Source organism: Podarcis melisellensis (assembly GCF_964234715.1).
Source record: "Podarcis melisellensis genome assembly, chromosome: 13".
NCBI classification, from domain to species: Eukaryota; Metazoa; Chordata; class Lepidosauria; order Squamata; family Lacertidae; genus Podarcis; species Podarcis melisellensis.
Genome location: NC_138545.1, coordinates 43,307,073 through 43,329,799, shown reverse-complemented (window position 1 = coordinate 43,329,799; position 22,727 = coordinate 43,307,073). Strand labels below are relative to the sequence as shown.

Genomic DNA, 22,727 nt, shown 5'->3' with positions numbered 1-22,727 from the left:
GGCTCTTGCCTGCAGAATGTCATGAATGTGGAATGCTACCATTTCCTCCTTACAGAAAACTGTCATTTAGGGGCAGCTGAATAGTAAAATGCACACCACACAGAACTGTAGTTCAGTAGTGGGGTTGGTTTAGGAAGCAAACAAAACGCCCCCCTCACCCTGCAATAAAGGTCAATGCAAACAACCCATTTTCCTCCCTAGGATGAGCTCTGGGAAACAGCAACAACAACACACATAACCTGGTTCTGCAAGTTTGCAATGTGGTTTAGTTTCGACCAGCAGAAAGGCAGCCTTGGAGGCTGAAGGATGACTGGCTAGTGCCTAAAAGCATCACCAACAAGCTTCTTCCCGCCCCCTTCCTAGGGGAGTTTTGATAATTTTTTTTAACCTTTTTAACAAAGTAAGGTGAAGGGGAATATATGTGTCATAAAAACCGAACCACCAGGCAAACAGGCTGGAGAGGTGGAAGAATGATGGCTAATTTGGCTATACAGCAAAATGTACCGTATTTTTTGCTCTATAAGACGAACCAGACCACAAGTTTTTGGAGGAGGAAAACAAGAAAAAAAAATTCTGAATCTCAGAAGCCAGAACAGCAAGAGGGATCTCTGCGCAGAGAAAGCAGTGATCCCTCTTGCTGTTCTGGCTTCTGGGATAGGTGCGCAGCCTGCATTCGCTCCATAAGACGCACACACATTTCCCCTTACTTTTTAGGAGGGAAAAAGTGAGTCTTATAGAACAAAAAATACGGTATATAGCAGAGTGCATCTGTCAAGCGAGAGGTGAGAGCAGGTGGGCTTACACCATGGGAGAAGCAGTTGCTGTAATTGATCTTGAAAGGTTATGTCTACCTGGTTATCAAAACTGCATTGCTGGCTCAGAGCAAGGTCCATCAGGTGCTGTGTGCTTTACTGGACATCGACCAGTAACTCGCTGCCTCTACCCCTGTGGCCTTTGAGAATGTTGCCGGACTACAACTCCCATCAGCCTCAGCAGAAATAGCCAACAGTTGGGGATGTTGGGAGTTGTAGTCCAGCAACATCTTGAAGACCACACATCCCCTTTGATGCTTTAGAAAGAAAATGGCAGTGGGAACTTTGGTGCAATCCACTGTGGGTCAGTTGACCAGTTTGGAAGATGTAACCAATGATGAATTTAAGAAAAATCAAACACACATCTTCAGAGGGTCGCCTTGAAGAATTCAGGCTACAATCCACAAGTATGAATCCATTCTATTAGTATAACTGAGAGTGATGGAGAGCAGCAACCTTAAAAGCTCGACTTCCCCACGAAGGCTACCACCCTCTATAAACAGGAGACGACCTCAAGCCAGTATGACCAAAACAGTCAGGAGGATGACAACCATTAATTCTAGATGCTATTTGTGGCTTCCTTGAGACAACCCTGTTGACACACTATAATAGGCAGCCCACATTCTGCTTTTCCTGTTCTACTTGCTCTTTCAAGAAAGGGAGGGCTGGTGTACCATTGTACAGTGTCATTCTCATGAGATGCAGGGCGGGACTAGAAGCAGTGTCAGAATAATGGCTCTGGGGAAGTTTCGCTCCGCAACGATAAAAGTCAAAATCGAGAGATGGGTTAGGTGCGATTCCTCCTCCCTAAATTGCTTCGCAACGGCGGACTGGCTGCCGGTCATGTTCTTGAGTTTAGGGTGGACGTTCTCTCTCTTGCACAAAATGAACCTGAGCTTTGCAAGGGCACCAACAGTGCGTCTGCAGACCCCCCCCCACTCATTTCCTTTGGGGCTCGCAAATCAGAACCTCTTGGGTGAATTTGCTTTGAGGCATCTTTACATGATTTGCGAACCTACAGCTCCTCCTCCTCCGGAGTGGATTCAGTCTGGTGATCAGGAGAGGCAATCTAATTGCACAGAAATTGGCAAAGCGGTCGGATCTTTAAGGAAGCAGAAATGTTATAGTGAATTACTTGCGTCTGTTCGATAGCTTTTGTAAAAGGTGAAGGGACCCCTGGGGACATGGGTGGCACTGTGGGTTAAACCACAGAGCCTAGGACTTGCTGATCAGAAGGTCAGTGGTTCAAATCCCCGTGACGGGTGAGCTCCCGTTGCTCGGTCCCAGCTCCTGCCAACCTAGCAGTTCGAAAGCACATCAAAGTGTGAGTAGATAAATAGGTACCGCTCCTGCGGGAAGGTAAACGGTGTTTCTGTGCGCTGCTCTGGTTCGCCAGAAGCAGCTTAGTCATGCTGGCCACATGACCCGGAAGCTGTATGCCGGCTCCCTCGGCCAATAAAGCGAGATGAGCGCCGCACTCCCAGAGTCGGTCATGACTGGACCTAATGGTCAGGGGTCCCTTTACCTTTACCTTTAAAGGGAACCCTGACAGTTAAGTCCAGTCGCGAATGACTCTGGGAGCCCCTTCTGGCGCAACGGAACACCGACACCAGAGCAGCGCATGAAAACACTGTTAACTTCCCGCCGGAATGGTACCTATTAATCTATTGCACTTTTTGGCGTGCTTTTGAATTGCTAGGTTGGCAGGAGCTGGGACTGAGCAATGGGAGCTCACCCCGTCACAGGGATTCGAACTGCCTATCTTTTGATCAGCAAGCCCAAGGCTCAGTGTTTTAGACCACAGCGCCACCCACGTCCTGATAGCTTTAGGGTTTGCTAAAGCCTGAACAAGGTGGGAAGTCTCTCCGTGGCTCCCAGGCCAGGGCTTCCACACTTCCTCAGACACACTGAATTAAGGGCATATCTGTTCACTAAAATCTGGTTTATTGATTCTGAGATCTACACCATACATTCATACCACTTTTATACCAATTCAAGGGGCATGGCTCCTCCCCCCGAACCTTGGGAACTGTGGGTACTACACATTGTTACAATTCCCAGCACCCTTAAACTACGGTCTCAGGATTCTTGGAGGAAGCTATGTGCTATAATGGAAAGTGTGGGTAGTTGCCTCTCTGGCCCCAGGAAACCGGGGAAGGCAAGGAAAAAAGAGGAGCAGCAGGCATCTAACATGGGGCACAGTTGGCGCTGTGGTCTAAACCACAGATCCTAGGGCTTGCCGATCAGAAGGTCGGCGGTTCGAATCCTCGCAACGGAGTGAGCTCCTGTTGCTCGGTCCCTGCTCCTGCCCACCTAGCAGTTCGAAAGCACATCAAAGTGCAAGTAGATAAATAGGTACCGCTTCGGTGGGAAGGTAAACGGTGTTTCCGTGCACTGCTCTGGTTTCGCCAGAAGCGGCTTAGTCATGCTGGCCACATGACCCGGAAGCTGCACGCCGGCTCCCTTGGCCAGTAAAGTGAGATGAGCGCTGCAACCCCAGAGTCGTCTGCGACTGGACCCAACGGTCTGGGGTCCCTTTATCTTTAGGCATCTAGCACTCTCACCAAATCAGAGTCTCTAAAATTCTCTGGGAAAAGCCATGAAGAAATGAAACCAATGAAGAACTGTAGAGCATTATAATAGCCTGATTGTTATCGTGCCAGCCAGTAATTTAGGCAATCGTAATCATTCAGAATCTAGTGCCAAGTAGTATGCAAATTTGTTATGACTCAACTCGCTTATTTTCCATTTATGTAAAAAAGTTTAATAAAATAAATAGGTCATGTCAAGTTGTGCGAACATATTAAATACAGGAACACATTATTTACAATATTAAAAAAACAAAACTTCTCCACGTATACATATTTACACTAATGTAAAATCAAACTGTGTCGCTCAAGTTCTCCTTTTCGGTCACAACAATCTTATACACACAACTCAGTGTAACTTAAGGGTACAGTCCCTTGCAGAAGCAATCCCAGAATGTTCAGTGGGGCTTACAGGAAATAATATATAGGACTGTAGCTTGAGTTAATTAAGATGCAGCTTTGCAGGAAGTCCTACATAACTTTACAGGAAGCATAAAGTAATAGCATGTGGTTGCAGGTTTACACACAATTAGACTGCTTAAGATATGCCATGCCACTGTTCAGTGCAGGAAGATTTACATTTCTAAAAACAAAACAAAGAACTCCACTGAAGGTGGTGAGCGTTGATAAGTCTGTGTGCCAAAGCAATCCATTTCCCCCACAATTGTAGCATCAAAATATTTTAAGTTGTCTTGTATGACTGCTCATCATTCACTTTTGCCATAAATGGGCATTTTCTAGCATGCATTTGCCCCCGTATTCCAAAGGATATTGAGAAGGGGCCGCTGTTACTGCATTGGCACAAGTATTTATTCTCTACTTGAGGTGGGAGAAGGATCTAGGGCAGCGGTGGGGAACCTGTTTTCCTCCAGATGTTGATGGAACATAACTTGCATCATTCCTGACCTTGGGCTAAGTTGGCTAGAGCAGATGAAGAGCTTCAGAAACATCGGGAGAGCCACAGGAAACCCAGACCTGATCAAGGCTTCAAGGGAGAAGCAGCAAGACAACAGGACTGGCAAAAGAGTCTCAATTTTATGACCTCTCTCATGGCAAGCTCTCCAAGGATTACGGGAACCACCAGACTGCTGATTTAGAATTCACTCCCCAACCTACTTAAATCCAGAACAATCTGTGCTTTGAGGAGAACTTCAGTAGGTGGCCTTCAGTGTTATTTCCACATCTCAGCCGTCTCGATTGTTACACAGCACAGGTTGCGAAAACAGCAGCCCTGGGCTTCTGAACGCTAAAGAGACAGTTCAGCGATAGTTTAGGCACACTGCAGCTGACTGGGATTTAGTGGCATAGCATGCGTTGCCAGAGCCCGCGGCAAAACAAGTATCCTCAGCATTGCCCGCCAATAGGCTGGAATGAAGGGGCAATAGCTCGGCAACTTACCCAAGCGGCAACAATGGTGCCCTGCGAGTGTCGAGCATGGCAGAGGGTGGGACAGGGGATTGGCTAGGAATGAGTCTCTTTCTAAAGCCCGTGCAGAGGGCACCCTAGCGATTGGCCGTTGCCCAAATCCACTCTCCAGTCTGCCCACACAAACATTGGGAGATCTTCTGTGTGAGGGGGAGGGCACACTATTTTTCATTTATGATTACTACTTCATTTTTCCCCCTTTTGAAATTTTGTGCCCCTAAGAATTTTGCGCCCCAGATGCCCTGCCCATGCTATGCCACTGCTGGGATTAGACAAACCCCGAGACAGCAGCAACAAGCAACTCTTAGGTGAGAGTTTTGCTGTGAGATGTCGGTCTTTAAAAACGTGGAAAGAAAGAAAGAAAGAAAGAAAGAAAGAAAGAAAGAAAGAAAGAAAGAAAGAAAGAAAGAACCAGAGCAGCAGCAAACTTGGAAACAGCTTGTGCACCTCCACACCAAGACATCCAGAACAGAAAACAGACAGCAGTGACATTTCTGGTCTGCCACCTTTTCAGGCAGCAGCAGGAGCCCTCAAGATGACAACAGGTGGAGGTGGAGGAGAAGAGAGGCACACCCTGTGCAGTTTATCCCAGGCTGGGAGTCACAGAGCTCTTTAAGCAACCTGAGACTTATTTCAAAGCCTGCTCTGTTTCCCCTCCTTTCACCTTGAGGGGTGTGTTTGTGTGGAAGTCAGTAACAACACAAAGAAGAAGAAGAAGAAACCCATCTCTTTATGCAGGCATGAACACCTCCCTAAATTCTCCCCCTTGCACACAGACGTCTCTGTAAACTACCTGCTGAGAGTTCTCTGGTGACAGATTAACGCACACACGGTCTTTGGGTCGTCTTCCGGTACGGAACAGGGTGGGGCAGCTCTCCGGCGGCTGTGGAAACGACAGATGTTGACTCCTGCAAGTGTGGCGGCATGTTTGACATCCTCTGGCAGCTGCAGAGAGGCCAAGGGTGTGCAAAAGCCCTCCTTGCGGCATCTTCCATGTTGGGCAGACAAGGTCTCAGGCTCTCAACGTGCTCCTCTGAGGTTCTGAGTTCGACCTTCTCCGACGTGCCTCCACGGAAGGGCGTGTACCTCACCGACAGCCTTTTCAGCTGCATCTCCTAGAAGAGGCAAGAACTGAGTAATAGCTTCGAAAGGAACATCATCGTGCCAAGCTGGGAGCTACTGAAAGTGTTTCCGAAGAGTTTAAAAGCAGGATTTAGTGGGCCATGGGGACATAAAAAGAGCCTGTTGAATCAGGCCAACGGCCCATTTAGTCCAGCACCCTGTTCTCACAGTGTTGGACTAGATAATAATAATAATAATAATAATAATAATAATAATAATAATAATAATAATTTATACCCTGCCCTCCCCAGCCAAGACTGGGCTCAGGGCGGCTAACTCAAAATATATAAACAATGGGTTGAAATACAGCTTAAAAAACAAGATTAAAATACAGCATCAAAACATTAAAAGGCAGCCTCATTTCAGGGGAAACTCAACCAAAAACTTTTTTGGGGATAAAAACCTCAAGTCTTCACCAAGGCTAACTATCCATACTGGTCCTACACAGGCCAGAAAAACGCCAGGGAAGTCCCCAAATAGGAGTTCCAACACAGAAGAAGAAAGAGGAAGAGGGGGAAAGGAATCAAATTGATTCCAAGCCAAAGGCCACGCAGAACAACTCTGTCTTACAGCCCCTGAGGAAAGAAATCAGATCCTGCAGGGCCCTGGTCTCATGAGACATAGTGTCCCACCAAGCTGGAGCCAGAGTTGAGAAGGCCCTGGGCTCTGGTTGAAGCTAATCTAACTTCCTTAGGGCCCGGGACCTCTAGGGTGTTGCTATTTATGGACCTTAAGGTCCTCCGTGGGGCATATCGGGAGAGGCGGTCCAGTAGGTACAAGGGTCCTAGGCCATGAAGGAAGCCTGCAAACGACATGAGCACAACAGCACCCTGCCCCAGAAATTGGTATTCAGAGGGGTGCCGTGGTTCAGTGATGGAGCCCGTGCTTTGGGTACAAAAAGGCCCCAGAATCAATCTCCAGTCAAGAGAGGACTATGTCCAATGCCAGCCAGTGTAAGACAAGAAAAAGGCACACCAAGAACTCAGGGCAATGTAAGTTTCAGTAGTAGGAGTGGTCCCTACTCACAAGTCAATAGTCAATAATAACAAAAACTAATCCATTCAAAAGTATGTATTCTGACAAGAATTACAAACTCAAATAGAAATTACAAATTCTAACAGTGATTACAAACTCTAACTCATAAAGATATGTATAACACAATAATTCGTTACAAAGATTTTCAGTAGTGAAACTCCCACTACTGAAACTTACATTGGCCTGAGTTCTTGGTATATTTAATAACAAGAACTCCAACTTATTTAAAGCCAGTGTAAGACAGCTCCTGGATGGATGGCGTAATTAGACAGAGCCTTCATATTGACCTGACAATAACGGCTCTGTATCTGATGGCTCCCTGGAGTACTGTGTCCAGTTCTGGGCACCACAGTTCAAGAAGGACACTGACAAACTGGAACGTGTCCAGAGGAGGGCAACCAAAATGGTCAAAGGCCTGGAAACGATGCCTTATGAGGAACGGCTAAGGGAGCTGGGCATGTTTAGCCTGGAGAAGAGGAGGTTAAGGGGTGATATGATAGCCATGTTCAAATATATAAAAGGATGTCACATAGAGGAGGGAGAAAGGTTGTTTTCAGCTGCTCCAGAGAAGCGGACACGGAGCAATGGATCCAAACTACAAGAAAGAAGATTCCACCTAAACATTAGGAAGAACTTCCTGACAGTGAGAGCTGTTCGACAGTGGAATTTGCTGCCAAGGAGTGTGGTGGAGTCTCCTTCTTTGGAGGTCTTTAAGCAGAGGCTTGACAACCATATGTCAGGAGTGCTCTGATGGTGTTTCCTGCTTGGCAGGGGGTTGGACTCGATGGCCCTTGTGGTCTCTTCCAACTCTATGATTCTATGATTCCCTAGAGAATGCCTGCAACCGTAGAGCCCGATTCTGATCTCTTGCAGGGTCCATACTTTCAAGGAAACGCTACCCACTGCATTTAACCCTGGAATGACAACAGTGGAACTGGAAAATAGTCTGTCTCTACTCACTTCCCCCAGACCAAACAGGGCAACCACATACATTTTGGTTCAGAAGCGAGTCCTACTGTGTTTACTGAGGGCTACTCCCCGGTAGATGTGAACAGGATGGCAGCCAAAGAGGGGGAACAGGATGGCTCGAAATGGAAGCATCATCGGTACACATCTACAGAGCCAATTAATGTACCACGCACAATCTAGCACTTGCCCGAAGTTTGAAAACAGACAAAATGCTGCCCCTGTGATCATTTCAGAAATACAGAATTTCAGAATTTTCTTGGCATACTATACTTTGTTGTCATTCTTATAACAGCTGCCCTGCGAGGTTGGTGGTCGGTATTAATAGGGTATGGGTGGAAATGGGCTAAGATACAGTGTTTTCCTTTAACCCACCTAGTGAACATATAGATGCGGCAAAATGGTGCTTAGTCACTAGGCCATAGAAGTTCTGATACAGATGATAGGGATATATAGAAAGCCATTGGCCCATCTGGTTCAGGGGACATACTGGGCAGTTGCTCTACCCCCAAGCTAAGGCACTTTTCCAAATATGATGCATAGCCAGATTTGCAATAAATTTGGGGTGTGGTTCCTCTTCTCCTGAAAGGCACTATGATCCCAAAGCGATGCTATCCCCTGTCAGTTCTACGAAGAGGGATTTTTGACTGTTTGCTTCTTGGAGAATTAAAACCTTTGGAGAAGAAAGCATAATATTGAGAGGTGATACTTACCTTCAGTTCCCTTTAAACATCATTGCTGGAACTTCCGTTTTCTTGCCGGAGCCTCCTCCTTTCTTCCTTTTCATCGCACACAGAACACTTTTTCCTTACCCTGTGAAGTAACAACATTGGAATCCGTCACGAAAACTGAGATTGCCCCCTCCAAAAGTATACAAAACACCCCTTTCGCAAACTCCGATGATCTGAAATCCAAGTGTAGTGTTGCCTATTATATCTGGAGACAAAGCAACTTGCCTCGTGCATGGTATAATTTTGAGAAGGCCATTAGGAAACAGAGTTTGTACTTTCAGTTTACTGTGCATTAAAACACAGTGGTACCTTGGTTTGCGAACAGTCTGGTTTGCATACGTTTTGGATTACAAACACATCAAACCCGGAAGTGCGTGTCCCGGTTTGCAAACTTTTTTTGAATTACAACCCTTTTTTAAAAAATTACAAACAATTTTTTTTTGAGGGCCCATTGGAGAAAGCGCGCCTTGGGTTACAACCTGTTTTGGTTTATGAACGGACCTCCGGAACGGATTATAGTTGTAAACCAAGGTACCACTGTATACAAACCCTTTTAAGGAACTCAGGATAGGGGTAGAGAAGGGACTAACAGAGTCCAAGCATTAATTCCTGTGAAATGTCCTACTGCGCGGGCCAAATCTGCTGCAAGGGGTGGGAAAAGAATGAGAGGGCCCTTCAGAGTAGGTGTACTGAGGTTTGTGCAACTCTCCCCATTGGGATAGGGCAAGGAAGGATTCTTCTAGAAGCCTCCGTCTAGATAACATCATGTTCTATATGAGCACCAAGGATCCTCAATCATGGAATCAGCAGAAGATGGACTGGGCCTCTGAGGTTTCGCTTTGTGTCAACGATGAGTTCCTGATCCATTTATCTCAGCTAACCACCATCCAGGCTGACACTTCAAGGCCCCTTCACAAACAGGTGTGGCTTCCGGCAGGCTGGTCAGCTGTACTCAGCTTACCCTCACGAGTCTCTCGTGAAGCTAAAATGGGGAGGCAGAGAATCATGTCGGCCATCTTGAGTCCCTTGGAGGAATGTGATATATACAGAAGCGAAACTTCGGGAGCCAGTGAATTGGCTTTGCATTTCTGTTCTTAGTTCAAGAACATCCTGCTAGTTTGCAACATCGCTGCCAGCAACAGATACCATGGACAGATCCATTTGTGCATGCTTTGTATGCCTAGTAAGAAAACATTGACGGGTACCTGCAAATGGTATCATTTGCTGGCCTCTATGGAAACTGGCTATAAACTCTTGATTTATCCTAAATTATTAGCACTGAGCTGTGCATTTTTAGGGTTTCGAATGAGCCGGAATGCCCTGCCTTGCTATTTGTAGATTAAACTGGGTGAGGCAGCATCTAAGGTGAATTCTTACTATGAACGATACAAAGAGCAGCAGTGCGATTGCCACTAAATCCCCTTTCCCCATGAGTGGGACATTGCTTTATGCTATCACATGCAGTAAACCTATGCAGATGGCACACTTAGCCAGGTATTGGCTGGCATGGTGTGATTGAGTGATATTGCCTGAATCCCATCCGTCCTCCTATCGGGGGCCCCTCAGAGTGTGGGCCACTCCTCATGATATCACCAAAAGACAAGGGGCCATGGTTTACAAATGCAACACTAGCTCATGACACCACCCCACACTGAACCCATTATCCACCCCAACTACTTGGTGACCACCATGTACCCATTGTTTAAATTAAGCTTGTTCCAGAGCTTCACATCTTAAAGGTTAAAGTTAAAGGGTAAAGGGACCCCTGACCATTAGGTCCAGTCGTGGCCGACTCTGGGGTTGTGGCGCTCATCTCGCTTTTTTGGCTGAGGGAGCCAGCGTACACGTGGCCAGCATGACTAAGCTGCTTCTGGCAAACCAGAGCAGTGCATGGAAATGCCGTTTACCTTCCCGCCTGAGCGGTACCTATTTATCTACTTGCACTTTGACGTGCTTTCAAACTGCTAGGTTGGCAGGAGCAGGGACCGAGCAACGGGAGCTCACCCCGTTGCGGGGATTCGAACCGCCGACCTTCTGATCGGCAAGTCCTAGGCTCTGTGGTTTAACCCACAGCACCACCCACATCCCATCTTAAAGGTTAGGAGGACGTAAACTTTGACCAGTTCCTGGAGACCTGAAGGACACCGTCTGCAGACTGCATTTCAATTCAAAAGTTTCTGAAATGTTGAACTTACATGAGTGTTCACCAGGTTGTTTGCTTAGACCGTTGATTTGGATTACATTCATATGGCATACTTTAGGACAAACTTGTAGCGCAAAACAACACCCTATTCCTATAACACACTCAAAAAAGGACTACAGGAGAACGTGGACGTAGGTGAAATATTGTGTGTGCTTCTGCCACCAATTTACTAGGTTTCTTCAACAAACCGAAGGACCGAAATTGTACTACTTACAGCAATGTTACAACGATCACAATGGCAGCAAAGGTGAACAAACCAGCCGTCGATGCAAGTATTGTGGATGTGAAACTTTCGTTGCCATTGGTAATGTGCGTCTTCAAGAACTGCTCGACGCAACGTTCGCCAAAGTAATCTGAGTGGCACCTGAAAATTAACCACATACAAAATTTAGCCGCACAGTTTTTCGAGCGCTCGCTTCAAAGTTTACACCAGGGCAAGCCATTCGGATAAGACCTCCTGCAGCTCATCAGCACCACATTGTAAGATGCTGGTGCCCAAGGAGCAGGATCTCATCATGTGATGTTGTCAGATCCAACAGCGCCAGTGAGGAGTTTGCCAGCTGTAGGCTAAGCTGCAATTGGTTTGGCTGGGACATTCCAGGAAAAGCGTACTTCATTCTTTCTTTTAACACATGAGCAAATTACGAGTTCAGCAGCCCATTGTACAGCTTACAAATGCCACAATCATTTAAAACGTACATGGCAAAGAGGACTTGCTGGCGACACAGTGAATTACCGTATTTTTCGCTCTATAAGACGCACTTTTCCCCCTTCAAAAATTCAGGGGAAATGTGTGTGCGTCTTATGGAGTAAATGCAGGTTCCTTGGCTTCAGCGATAGCAACACGAAGCCTCCGAAGCGCAGAGGGAGAGCTCCCCCCGCGCTCCAGAGGCTTCGTGTTGCTTTCACTGAAGCCTCCTAAAGCCCCTGGAGTGCAGCAGGAGTTCCTGCTGCGCTCTGAAGACTTGCGGATAGCCGCCTGAAGCCTGGAGAACGAGAGGGGTCAGTGCACACTGATCCCTCTTGCTCTCCAGGCTTCGCTTCGCTGGAAAGGTGCTGCACAGTTTCCCATCTCTGCGCAACGCCCCTTCAGCGAAGCGGGAGGAGAAATGGAAGGGGCTCTGTTTCTCCTGCTGCTTCACTGAAGGAGCGCTGAGCAGAGAGGGGGAGATTCCCCCCCCCCTGTTCTCCCCCTCCTATGGTCCGGTGTGTCCTATAGAGCGAAAAATATGGTAATCAGAAGTGCTAACAAGACATTAAGCAAAGCCCAACAAAGTTTGGGTACCTTTGTCCCTGGGAACCCTCTCCTGCCATTGGGCAGCTTACATAACTCATTATTGTTCTAGATGTCTTTATCTAGCCCTTGGAATTTTCCCAAGGACACACCCCTCACCAGCCTGACTTTACACCCCAGACGTATTTGCTTGGGCTAGTTATGTGCTCTCAGATTCCAGCAATACCTTTCGCCTGCCTGAATGGAAGATACGAGAGGCAGCTGTTACTGTATGCAGAAACTAGACTTCTGTACAATTTTTGCCCCACCTATTTTGGCCATTGGTCCTGCCTCTCCCCCCCCCCAACCTTTGGCCCTCAAAAGGTTGCTCAGAAAGGAACCCATCCAATTCTATTCTTCATTTAGAATACCTGTATAAAAACCACAGTTATTCTAACAATGGCATTGGGCTCATTCCAATCAATGCAGAGACCAGTCAGCAGCACCCATCTCCAGGTTTCTGTGACACCTTTGTCCAGGAAGGCAAGGTCGGATTAAGACCTTTCAAAGCCCCAAGCACTCCAAAGATTTCGATGCCCACATATATATCCAATTCAAAATAGAAACAATGATAAACCGTGAAATACCATTTTATTTTTCGAAATGAAACAAAACCTGCAGTAAGATGGGAGATAATGTTTATTTTTGTATACTACCACTTTATTTTCTCCTGCTTTTTTCTAATTGCAAAGCCTTTGATCGGATCCTCAAAACTCACCTTAACGCAACACATCTGCCTCTATGCTTAGCAGAGATAAGGCGTCCAGCCTGCCTTGTGGCATGGTTTTCTGTTGGGATTTTTAATATACTTCAGCTGAGAAAACAAATGCTCAGCTGAGAAATTTGTGACCATTAATATTAAAAAAAAACAGCAATGGGAATTTTCTATGGTGCCCCCCCTTCCCTTGATGGGCTTATTTTGCTTCATGGTTAATCCAGCCTAGCAGGTTGACTGCGGGTTGATAAGCGCTTTGTTCTCAAACTTTCTCAATAATTAAAAAAAACAGTAAACTATTTGTCAACAGATCTGTGTTTTCTATGTTTTGCTGCCCATTTAATAGCTCTGCGCTCAGGGCTGTGGCTTTAAACGCCTTCTATTTTTGTTTTTATCCTGCATTTTATTCTGTGAACCGCCCTGAGATCTTATGATGGTGGGCAGTATATAAATCGATCGATCGATCGATCAATCAATCAATCAATTCTGTGCAAAAGTCCAGAATTCAGAAGGACTGCCCTCAAAGGCCGTAGGTCAACTTACTTGCATGTGGCTTTTCGCAGGTGTTCATAATATTTGCAGTCCCCATGTACGCAGAAGTTTTTAAACTCTACTTCACATGGAGTTTTCTTCTTGTTTTTCTTCCCCTTGTTGTTTCCCTTTCTTTTTGGCTTCTTTTCCCCTCTCTCTGATTTTGCTGGCTTTTTAAGTTCAAATGGAACTGGAAAGGGGAGAGAGGAAAAAAAAGTGTTTATTTGCATTGACGAGTTATCTGCCCTTGCTTCAATGAGCTCAGGGTGGTATTTTAACTGCAGATTAGATCACACTGAGAGGGAAATGGGGGAAGAGGGAGGGAGATGTAGCCAAGGACAGTAGCATTTCAACCTCAGTTTCCCATTCAAACTAGTACCATATTTTTTGCTCTATAAGACTCACTTTTTCCCTCCTACAAAGTAAGGGGAAATGTGTGTGCGTCTTATGGAGCGAATGCAGGCTGTGCAGCTATCCCAGGAGCCAGAACAGCAAGAGGGATTGCTGCTTTCTCTGCGCAGCGATCCCTCTTGCTGTTCTGGCTTCTGAGATTCAGAATATTTTTTTCTTGTTTTCCTCCTCCAAAAACTAAGTGCGTCTTGTGCTCTGGTGCGTCTTATAGAGCAAAAAATATGGTGCTGTACACCACTTTGGCTGCAAGTCCAAAGATCAACTAAGGGCCTTCATGCTAGAGACCTGCCTATGATACACAATATTCTAACAAGATAGCAATTGGGTATCCTGCTTTAAATTGAAGATGGCCCTGAAAATATTCTTGTGTGGAAGAGGTTTTAGGTGCATTTTTTAAAAGCAGCAGCAGCAGCAGCAGCAGCAGCAACAACAAAAGAAGATGAACAAAAGATGCTTATGTCTTTAGAGGAGACAACTTTGTGCCAGCAGAAACTCAAGGAACAGAGTGTAGGAAACCATGATTTATTTATTTTTATACACTAAGGCCAAGGTGCCTGATCCAGATATTTAACTCTTGGTGTTCAGGAAGTGCTTCCCTTTCTATTTTTAGACCTAGTACATACCTCACACTCCAGAAGTAACATATGACCAGGAAAGAAGCTGACACAGATGTGAAACAATTTTTGCCTCTGCATTTTATGTTGATGTGACACACATTTTAGAAAGTCAATGTGCAAAAGCCCTTTTAATATAGCTTCGAGTTTGATTCCCAAATGCAATAAAGCCCGAGCTAGTAATAACTGTTGTTGACTAATTTTATCATAAACATTACTGCTCAGCATGAAGGGCAAATTAAGTAGTGTCAACTAATTATGCTTAGCAAGTCTAATGAAGTGTGGTAATATGGTTAACCCCAAAGATATCTGCATTTCAGAGGGGTTCAAAGGCCTGAACAGACAGCCAAGGAGGAATTGTTAAAGAGGATTTCACAGCCATCTCCCAGTTTAAAGATGCATGCTTGTGGGATTCTGCTGCGGTGTGCTAATGAACATGTGCCATTAATGGACGGAAAGACATTCTTAAATCATTCCCACCCAACCCTCCTATACATGCCTGTGAAAAAACATCACATAACACACAACTGAGTTTCAGGATCACTTCCTGAATTTTCCATTTTGCTGTTACAGTGGTACCTCGGGTTAAGAACTTAATTCGTTGTAGAGGTCTGTTCTTAAACTGAAACTGTTCTTAACCTAAGGTACCACTTCAGCTAATGGGGCCTCCTGCTGCCGCCGTGCCACCGGAGCATGATTTCTGTTCTCATCCTGAAGCAAAGTTCTTAACCCGAGGTACTATTTCTGGGTTGGTGGAGTCTGTAACCTGAAGCGTCTGTAATCCGAGGTACCACTGTACTGAGAACACGAAACATAACTAGATGGCCTTTTTTGTTTTTTTAGGTCACGATCGGCAAGACTTGCTAGACTTCATGTTGTAGGTGTGTTTATTGCATTTTAATCATGCTGTTCCTCCAAGAAACTTAAGCAATGTGCTTAGCTCTCCCCTCCCCCCTTAACAGCAACTCTGAAGTACGTTGGGTCAGCCATTTTCTCTCGGCCTGAGGTAAAGAAAACCACACCACCTAGGTGTACCTCTAAAACGTAACATACAAATGACAAACTTGTTTAGAAGACATCATACAGAGACACTCATCAGAGAAACAGGATGGAGTACAACTCCCTGTCAGGCACATAAACTGACACCGTAGCATCCTTTCGGCGCACATTGCTCAGCACATGACAGCTACATTGCAATTAGCATTACGAATGACACTTTGAGCCACAGCAGGTGGCTGTCAAAAGACTTCAGCCAGCTAGGCTCCATGATCACCAAACCTCATATGTTCTACCTCGGTGGTTCCTCAGCCCCAACGTGGACTACTTGAAAATTGGTGGCCCACTTACGGTTTCCTTTGGAGACTATGGAAATTTGTTGTCCATACCCCCCTCAAGCTGCTATTCATGGACACATTCCAGAGTAAGAACTTAGTTTGTTGACTGTACCTTTTAGGGGTGACAGCTTGAATAAGATATTTGGGGGAGAGGGAGGTAAGCCCCACCCCACATATTCGATCACATGATGCTGTGCGTGCACACCATTCGGGCTTGCCCCCCTCAAATATTTTTGAGGGATGGCCGAAGAGACCTCAGCCCTGAGGACTGGCTCCTATGGTACCTTTATTCTGCCACGAAGGGGCCAAAGGCTTTCAAGTTGGTCAACAAACTAAGTTGAGGGACCAATGGCCTGATTCAGTACTAGGCAGCTTCAGATGTTCCTACAATGGCTTGCAAAATTCTCAACAGCCCTCCAAGTGTCTCTTGCTTAAATGGGTTTATCCTGCCCCTTGACTCCACAATGGAGCCAGCAATTCCCAGGATTCTTTGGAGGCAGCCAGGACTTGTGCAACCACTATAAGTTTGCAGCATAGCTATGCTCCTTTGTTTTCTGGAACCAAAGACAGTCCATTTCGACAAAGTGCCAGCAGAATTGCTCCTTACCTCAAGAGTCTTAGAAATGGCATGAGCGTTAGGAAGGCAAAATATTGCTCCCAAACCAACGTTTCCTTAAAACTCAAAAGCAACAGCGCTGTCAGCTCTCAGGGTTAAAGGCTCAATTGTGAGCCAAAGAATGAAACTGCTTCTGAACCAAAGGCTGAAGGGTTTAATTCAGGCAGTTTTGGGACTACAACTCCCATCATCCCTAGCTAACAGGACCAGTGGTCAGGGATGATGGGAATTGTAGTCCTAAAACATCTGGAGGCCTGAGTTTGGGGATGCCTGGTTTAAATGCATTGGTGAATTCCATTTCAAACATCTGCACTTCCCAGAATAATGTACAGATGGGAATTTTGTTATCTACTATCTGCTGAAGTTCTTGAGTGTTACAGCCCAGATCTTGGCTCAAAAAAGAATAAAAATACATTTGAAGAATATGTACTTGGCTAGGAAATGTGTTTTGAAATGTATATTTAAATACAAGTTTCAGAGATTATTATTTTAATGGACTTATGGCCAAGCAGATGCAAAAGTAGTATGAACCAGAAGCAACCCAGATCACCTACCATATAGCAGAATAAATAGCTTATGCTTTGAGTTTGCCATAAATTTAAAGCTCTGTTTACAAACCACACATTCTGCTGCCATTCCAAAACTTAATTGCAACTATGCACCGGGAAAGCTTATCAGATTGATACCCAGGTTTCACTAATTAAATAATATTCCAAATAACTCTCGCCCACAGTGGTTGCAGGAGAACTGCAACCCAAGATATGATCACGTTGTTCAGATTTTGAAAACCTCAAATTTAAAAGGTTTAGTAATATTAAAGGAAGGAAATCCTAGTGGGCTGTGGTAGTGCAGGGTAAGTTTCTACTTAGCCTCATACTCACTTGGTGTGACTTATGGGAAAATATGTCTAAGGACCATTGTTGCTACGTTATAGGGTAATTAACTTACAGCAGTGTAAATTAATGCCAACTGGTGAGTGAAAAGCAGAATTATTGAGTTTGACAGTGCTTTTTCTGGGGGGATGCAGGGGTATGGATACTCCTAAATGTTTTGAGAATCTTTGTACTTTTGTCCATTTACTATCTTTATTTTTCCCAATTTGAACTATAAAATGGTGATTTTCTTGAGTCAAAATAAGAGCACCCCTAAACACTTTTTTTAAAGAAAAAAAGCACTGAAATTTGAGTGTTATATTATTCTGTGGAGACAATGAAAACTTGAATTTGAAGGAGGGAGAAATTGAAATCCATTCATATTCTTCCTGTCCTCAAAATTTTGGTTAATAATAATAATATTTCTCTCTTTTCTTTTACACGATGGGATACCTGACAAAATGGGTTGCAGCGCTCATCTTGCTTTCAGGCCGAAGGAGCCAGTGTTTTCCAGGTCATGTGGCCAACAGGACTAAACCAATTTTGGCTCAACGGGACACCGGAACGGAAACCAGAGCACATGGAAACACCATTTATCTTCCCACTGGAGCAGTACCTATTTATCTACTTGCACTTTGACGTGATTTAGAACTGCTAGGTTGGCAGGAGCTGGGACAGAGCGACGGGAGCTCACCCTGTCGCGGGGATTCGAACCGCCGACCTTCTGATCAGCAAGCCCAAGAGGCTCAGTGGTTTAGACCACAGTGCCACCTGCGTCCCTAGGACCTCTCCTAACATCTTGCTAATAGATAGTTGAGCCCAGCTGCAAGTGCTTGGATCATAGGAAGAAGAACCAACAAAGATGCAGAGCATTCGTGGAACCCTTAAGCTTGCATGCAGGGACATGGGTGGCGCTGTGGGTTAAACCACAGAATCTAGGACTTGCCGATCAGAAGGTCGGCTGTTCGAATCCCCGCGACGGGGTGAGCTCCCGTTGCTCGGTCCCTGCTCCTGCCAACCTAGCAGTTCGAAAGCACGTCAAAGTGCAAGTAGATAAATAGGTACCGCTCCGGCGGGAATGTAAACAGCATTTCCGTGTGCTGCTCTGGTTCGCCAGAAGAGGCTTAGTCATGCTGGCCACATAACCCGGAAGCTGTCTGCAGACAAACGCCGGCTCCCTCGGCCTATAGAGTGAGATGAGCGCCGCAACCCCAGAGTCGGTCACGACTGGACCTAATGGTCAGTGGTCCCCTTTACCCTTTAAAGCTTGCATGCTGTTGCAATCAAAGTTGGCCAACTAAAAACTCTCTCCTATATTTCCTTGCAAAAGACACACGCCAGCACAAAAGACACACGCTTTTGCACTTTTTTGCACAAAACCCACCACATCCCGACAGCAGGCTCGTCTCCACGTGGCCCACAGCCAAGGACGATAGAGCTCTCCACAGGCAAAACCTCAACTTTGACATACCTGTAGCTGAATCACCTACAAGGAATTGAGGTGCCATCGCCACCTCTTCCTCTTCAGTCTCTTCGTAGTCAACTCCCGAGGAAAACACCCCAGTTGCAGGTGTATTAAGCGTCCTCAGGACGGGCATGTTTTGCTCTTGTTCCGTCACATTTAGCCCTGATCCAGCGGCATGCTGGCACACTGCGAGAGAGAAATGAGACAAATCAGGATGCCATTCTTACTAGTCAGCCAAAACCAGCAGAGAGGTGTTTACCTGAAAGTTACATTAGGCAGCTATTACTTATGTAGTCTTATGCAGCAGTGAGTCACCCGAGAAGCAGCTCTCGGCTTTTCTAATGAGCGAATGCATTTATACTTCCCCGGTATTTTAAAAATGCCTCCCAAGTTTTGGGTTGCTATGCTCCGTCTGACAAAATCATAGCGAGTGCGCCGCTTACGAGAAACAGATTCTCCACTATAGGCACAAGTCCATGGCTACAATGACTCTGAATTTGGAGGGGAACCCCACTCCTATTAAAAGGACTTACTTGATTCAAAATGACTTACTTCTGAGAATATCTGGTTCGGGGGATGGAGCACAAACATGATTGCGGATGTATCTAAGCCCTAGATTTCGCCCATCATTCTAAGGATAGCACATTGGGTGTTAATGTCCAAGAATCATGGAGTTGGAAGGATCCTGAGAATCATATAGTCCCACCCCCTGCAATGCAGGAATTTGCAGGTCTCCCATATAGGGAATCAAACCTGCAACCTCGGCCCTATCAGTACCATGCTCTAAGCAACTGAGCTATCCAGTGCGTCCTGAGATGAAGATTATCGGGGATCCGGAGACCAAGACAAACAAGCCGCCATTGCGCAGAGCAGTGACAGTTGCTGACATTAGCCACATCTTAGACTAACACAGGGGTTTGGACCAAAACACCTGCGCAGGCAATTACTATAGGAGGAACTCCCAATCAGCCTAATCCCTTATTACCTACTCATTATCCCTTCCAGTGATAACCAACACGGGACCCTCCAGATTTTGCTGGACTGGAACCCCATCGTTCCTGACCCCATCACTGGGGCTGATGGAAGCTGTAGTCAACAACATCTGGAGTATACAGAGTTGGCTGGCCTTGCTTCCAGGTCAGACAGAAATTACAGCTGAGTGTGAAAGCACCTTTCTAGATGGGGGGTAACTGTGCATTGTGGCTGCAAGCCTATAAGTACTTTCCTCAAAGGAAGCCCAGCCGAACATAGTGGGACTTACTCAGTTGTAAGTATGTTATAAAGACCATAAGCCACATAATTCTTTAACCCCTTTGTTATTCGAACCACCCCCATCTACAATGCAGAAACAGGAACACTGGTCTATCTTGCAGAGTTGTTGATATAAGAGGTGCTATATGAATTCTAAGCTCAAGGTGCAATGGTTAGTCTCTGACTTGGACTGGAAAGAGCTGGGTTCAAATTCCCCACTCCGAGCTTCTTCAGACAACCGGTCCAATTCAGCATTCATCCTGATCTGCTTGCACAAAGTTCACACAGGGGTTAGGATTATGCCCAGCCTTTTCGGAGCATTCATTCCAAATTGTTTATGGGGTGCTTATATGACAATAAGTGTTTGCCCAGATTCACTTGCGGGGAGATACACGTCTTTCCATTAATTGTTCGTTCATTCCACACTTTTTAGTGTACCCCCCCCATCACTTTCCTAAAAGTGCTTTTAAAAAGTGAATTGTAGCACTAGGATACAGAGCACCTGAATCCACCTGAATTACAGAAACCTAAATTTACGGCATGTGTTCCAGTTTCTGCCGACAAATCAGTGGTAGTCTGGAGGCAGCTTCTGCCAAGAAGGTCAGTAGACTGGGTGACCTTTGGACCAACTGTCCCACCTGTGGGTGAGGTGGGCAACCTGCGATCTTCCAGACATTGTCAGGCCCCAACCCCTGCCATCCCTGACCACCAAACCACCCTGGTTGGGCCTGATGGGAGCTGGAGACCAATAACATTTGGAGACCAACAGGTGAGCTCATCCTAGTCATCCTCCGAATGGTGCAGCAATAAAACTGCCATCACATTTGCAAAGCTAAGCAGGGTCTGGTCTGGTTTCAAATTGGATGGGGGACGTTGTGTGTTGAGAGGTTGGACTTAGATGACCCTGGGTGGTACCTTCTTCCAGCATCACCTTTCTATAATCTATGAAGCACAGAAGGAAGGACACAGAAATGCATGGAGGGAACAACAGTTTAAAAATAAAATTAAAAATAAAGGAAGCTTTAATTAAGATGTCACAAAAACAGGGAAGAACAAGTATCGAGTAGGGTTAGCGAGGCCAGATCAAAAGTGTAGGGCGTGGGAAAAGGAGAGGAACCCCCCCTCCCCTTGCAGCCTTTCAGGTGCCTCCTGTTTCAAAACAATGGTGCTGTTCCAACCCAACCTCCTGGAATCAGGAAGCCGTCGGGTATCGGAGCGAAGCCGTGAGAAGCGAGAGAAAATGTAGCAAGTTCCCATCGCTGTACCAGAAACGCCTCTCTCTCTCTGCGTTTCTCTCCAAAGCGCACCGTCTTGGGTCTGTCACCCGAAGTTAACCCCCCACCCCAGGGTCTCATTGCCCGCCCACCCACCTGCCCCTCTCCCCGCCCTGCCGCTCACCTAAGCTCCAGAGCAGCAGCCGGAGGAGGGCGAGCGTGGCGCGCATGGAGGGCACGGGCGCGTCGTCGGGGGGCGGACGGCTAGGCAGGCGCGCAAAGGCGGCTCCGGCTCAGAGGGACTCGACGGGCGCCTGGCGAGCTGCGAGCGCCGTACGGCAACCCTGCTCCATCCCTGCCGAGAGATATATATGCGGTGGAGGCAGGCAGGCAGGCCGGTCGGACGCAGCTCGACGTCAGGCGGGTGGGGAAAAGGTACAGGAGCGCCTCCGGAGACGCCACCCAGGTGCGCGCGGCGCAAAGAGCGAGCAGGGCGCGGAGGCGGAGCGGGCGCGGAGAGGCGGCGAGGCGGACCAAGAGGTGATTCAGCCGCGGCTCACGAGCTGCTACCGGCTTCCCCACGAGCCCGGAGAGAGGGAGCTCCGGCCGGATTCCCGGGGGGCAGAATGAAGGGCGCGGGGTCCCCCCGGGGACACTCTCCTGCGCGCCTGCTCTGGCATTCAGAAACTCCATGTTGCGCTCAGGCCCATGCGCCACCAAAAGTGCTATACACCTGCTCAACTTCTCCTCAGTCCTTCCCAAGACTTTGGGGGCACGTCAAGGGAGCTTCTGAGGGTCTGCAAGCCACACTTAAAGAATGCGCCGGGTGGGCCGCTTACACATTGACAAAGGAAAAAAGTGAGAATCTCCCAGCGCTTCCCCAAAATGACACCCATTCCCAAACTGTTCAATATTTTGAAGTCTCAAAGTGGCATACGGAAATATTAGGTACCATCGCTAGTTTTGAATAATAATAATAATAACAGAAAATATATTCTGTTGTTGGCAGAGGCGGTGCTGCAACTATAAGGTAGTGCACAGGCAGGACAGAAGGTGGCAAATTTTGGAAAATTTTGGCATCGCATGGGATGCCGCTGAAATCTGAAAGACCCAAGTCCGCCCCTGGTTGTTGGCGTCTGTCTATCTTGAGAGGCAATGGAAGAGTGCGCCATTGGAGATGACGTCAGACCGCTGGAGAGTTACAGCGCCTGCTGTGGCTGTAGAGACCGATACGGGAGAGATATGTTTTATTGCAGGTGGGGCATCTGGTTGTGCTGCTGCAGGTGTGCCGGCTGGTGTTCCTTCTCCCTGCTTTTGTCCCAGCGGCCATTCCTCCTCTGGTCACTACAGTGGACACACGACCTGACAGTCTCCAGGCACTGTGGTCATCCACTAGGGAGTTACACAGGGCGTGGTTAATGTTGCCAGCCTTCATGTCCCGTCTGCAGGCATCTTTGCAATGCGGAGTTGGTCTGCCAACTGGCCTGAAGCCAGTTTTTTGTGGAGACGACCAAGGAAGCATAGACCATCACTGAGACAGGAGTGCAAG

General features: G+C 46.7%; 1 protein-coding gene across 1 annotated transcript; it reads right to left on the bottom strand.

Moving 5' to 3' along the window:
* Positions 1-3,556: 3,556 nt before the first annotated feature.
* Positions 3,557-21,607, bottom strand: LOC309354312 (uncharacterized protein). Its single transcript, XM_081884464.1, has 6 exons — positions 21,363-21,607; positions 18,720-18,899; positions 13,414-13,591; positions 11,097-11,246; positions 8,662-8,761; positions 3,557-5,940 (listed from the first exon to the last, which is right to left on the bottom strand). Exons 1-5 carry the CDS (start codon positions 21,406-21,408, stop codon positions 8,674-8,676), a joined length of 642 nt encoding a protein of 213 aa, XP_081740590.1. The 5' UTR covers positions 21,409-21,607; the 3' UTR covers positions 3,557-5,940; positions 8,662-8,673.
* Positions 21,608-22,727: the final 1,120 nt, after the last annotated feature.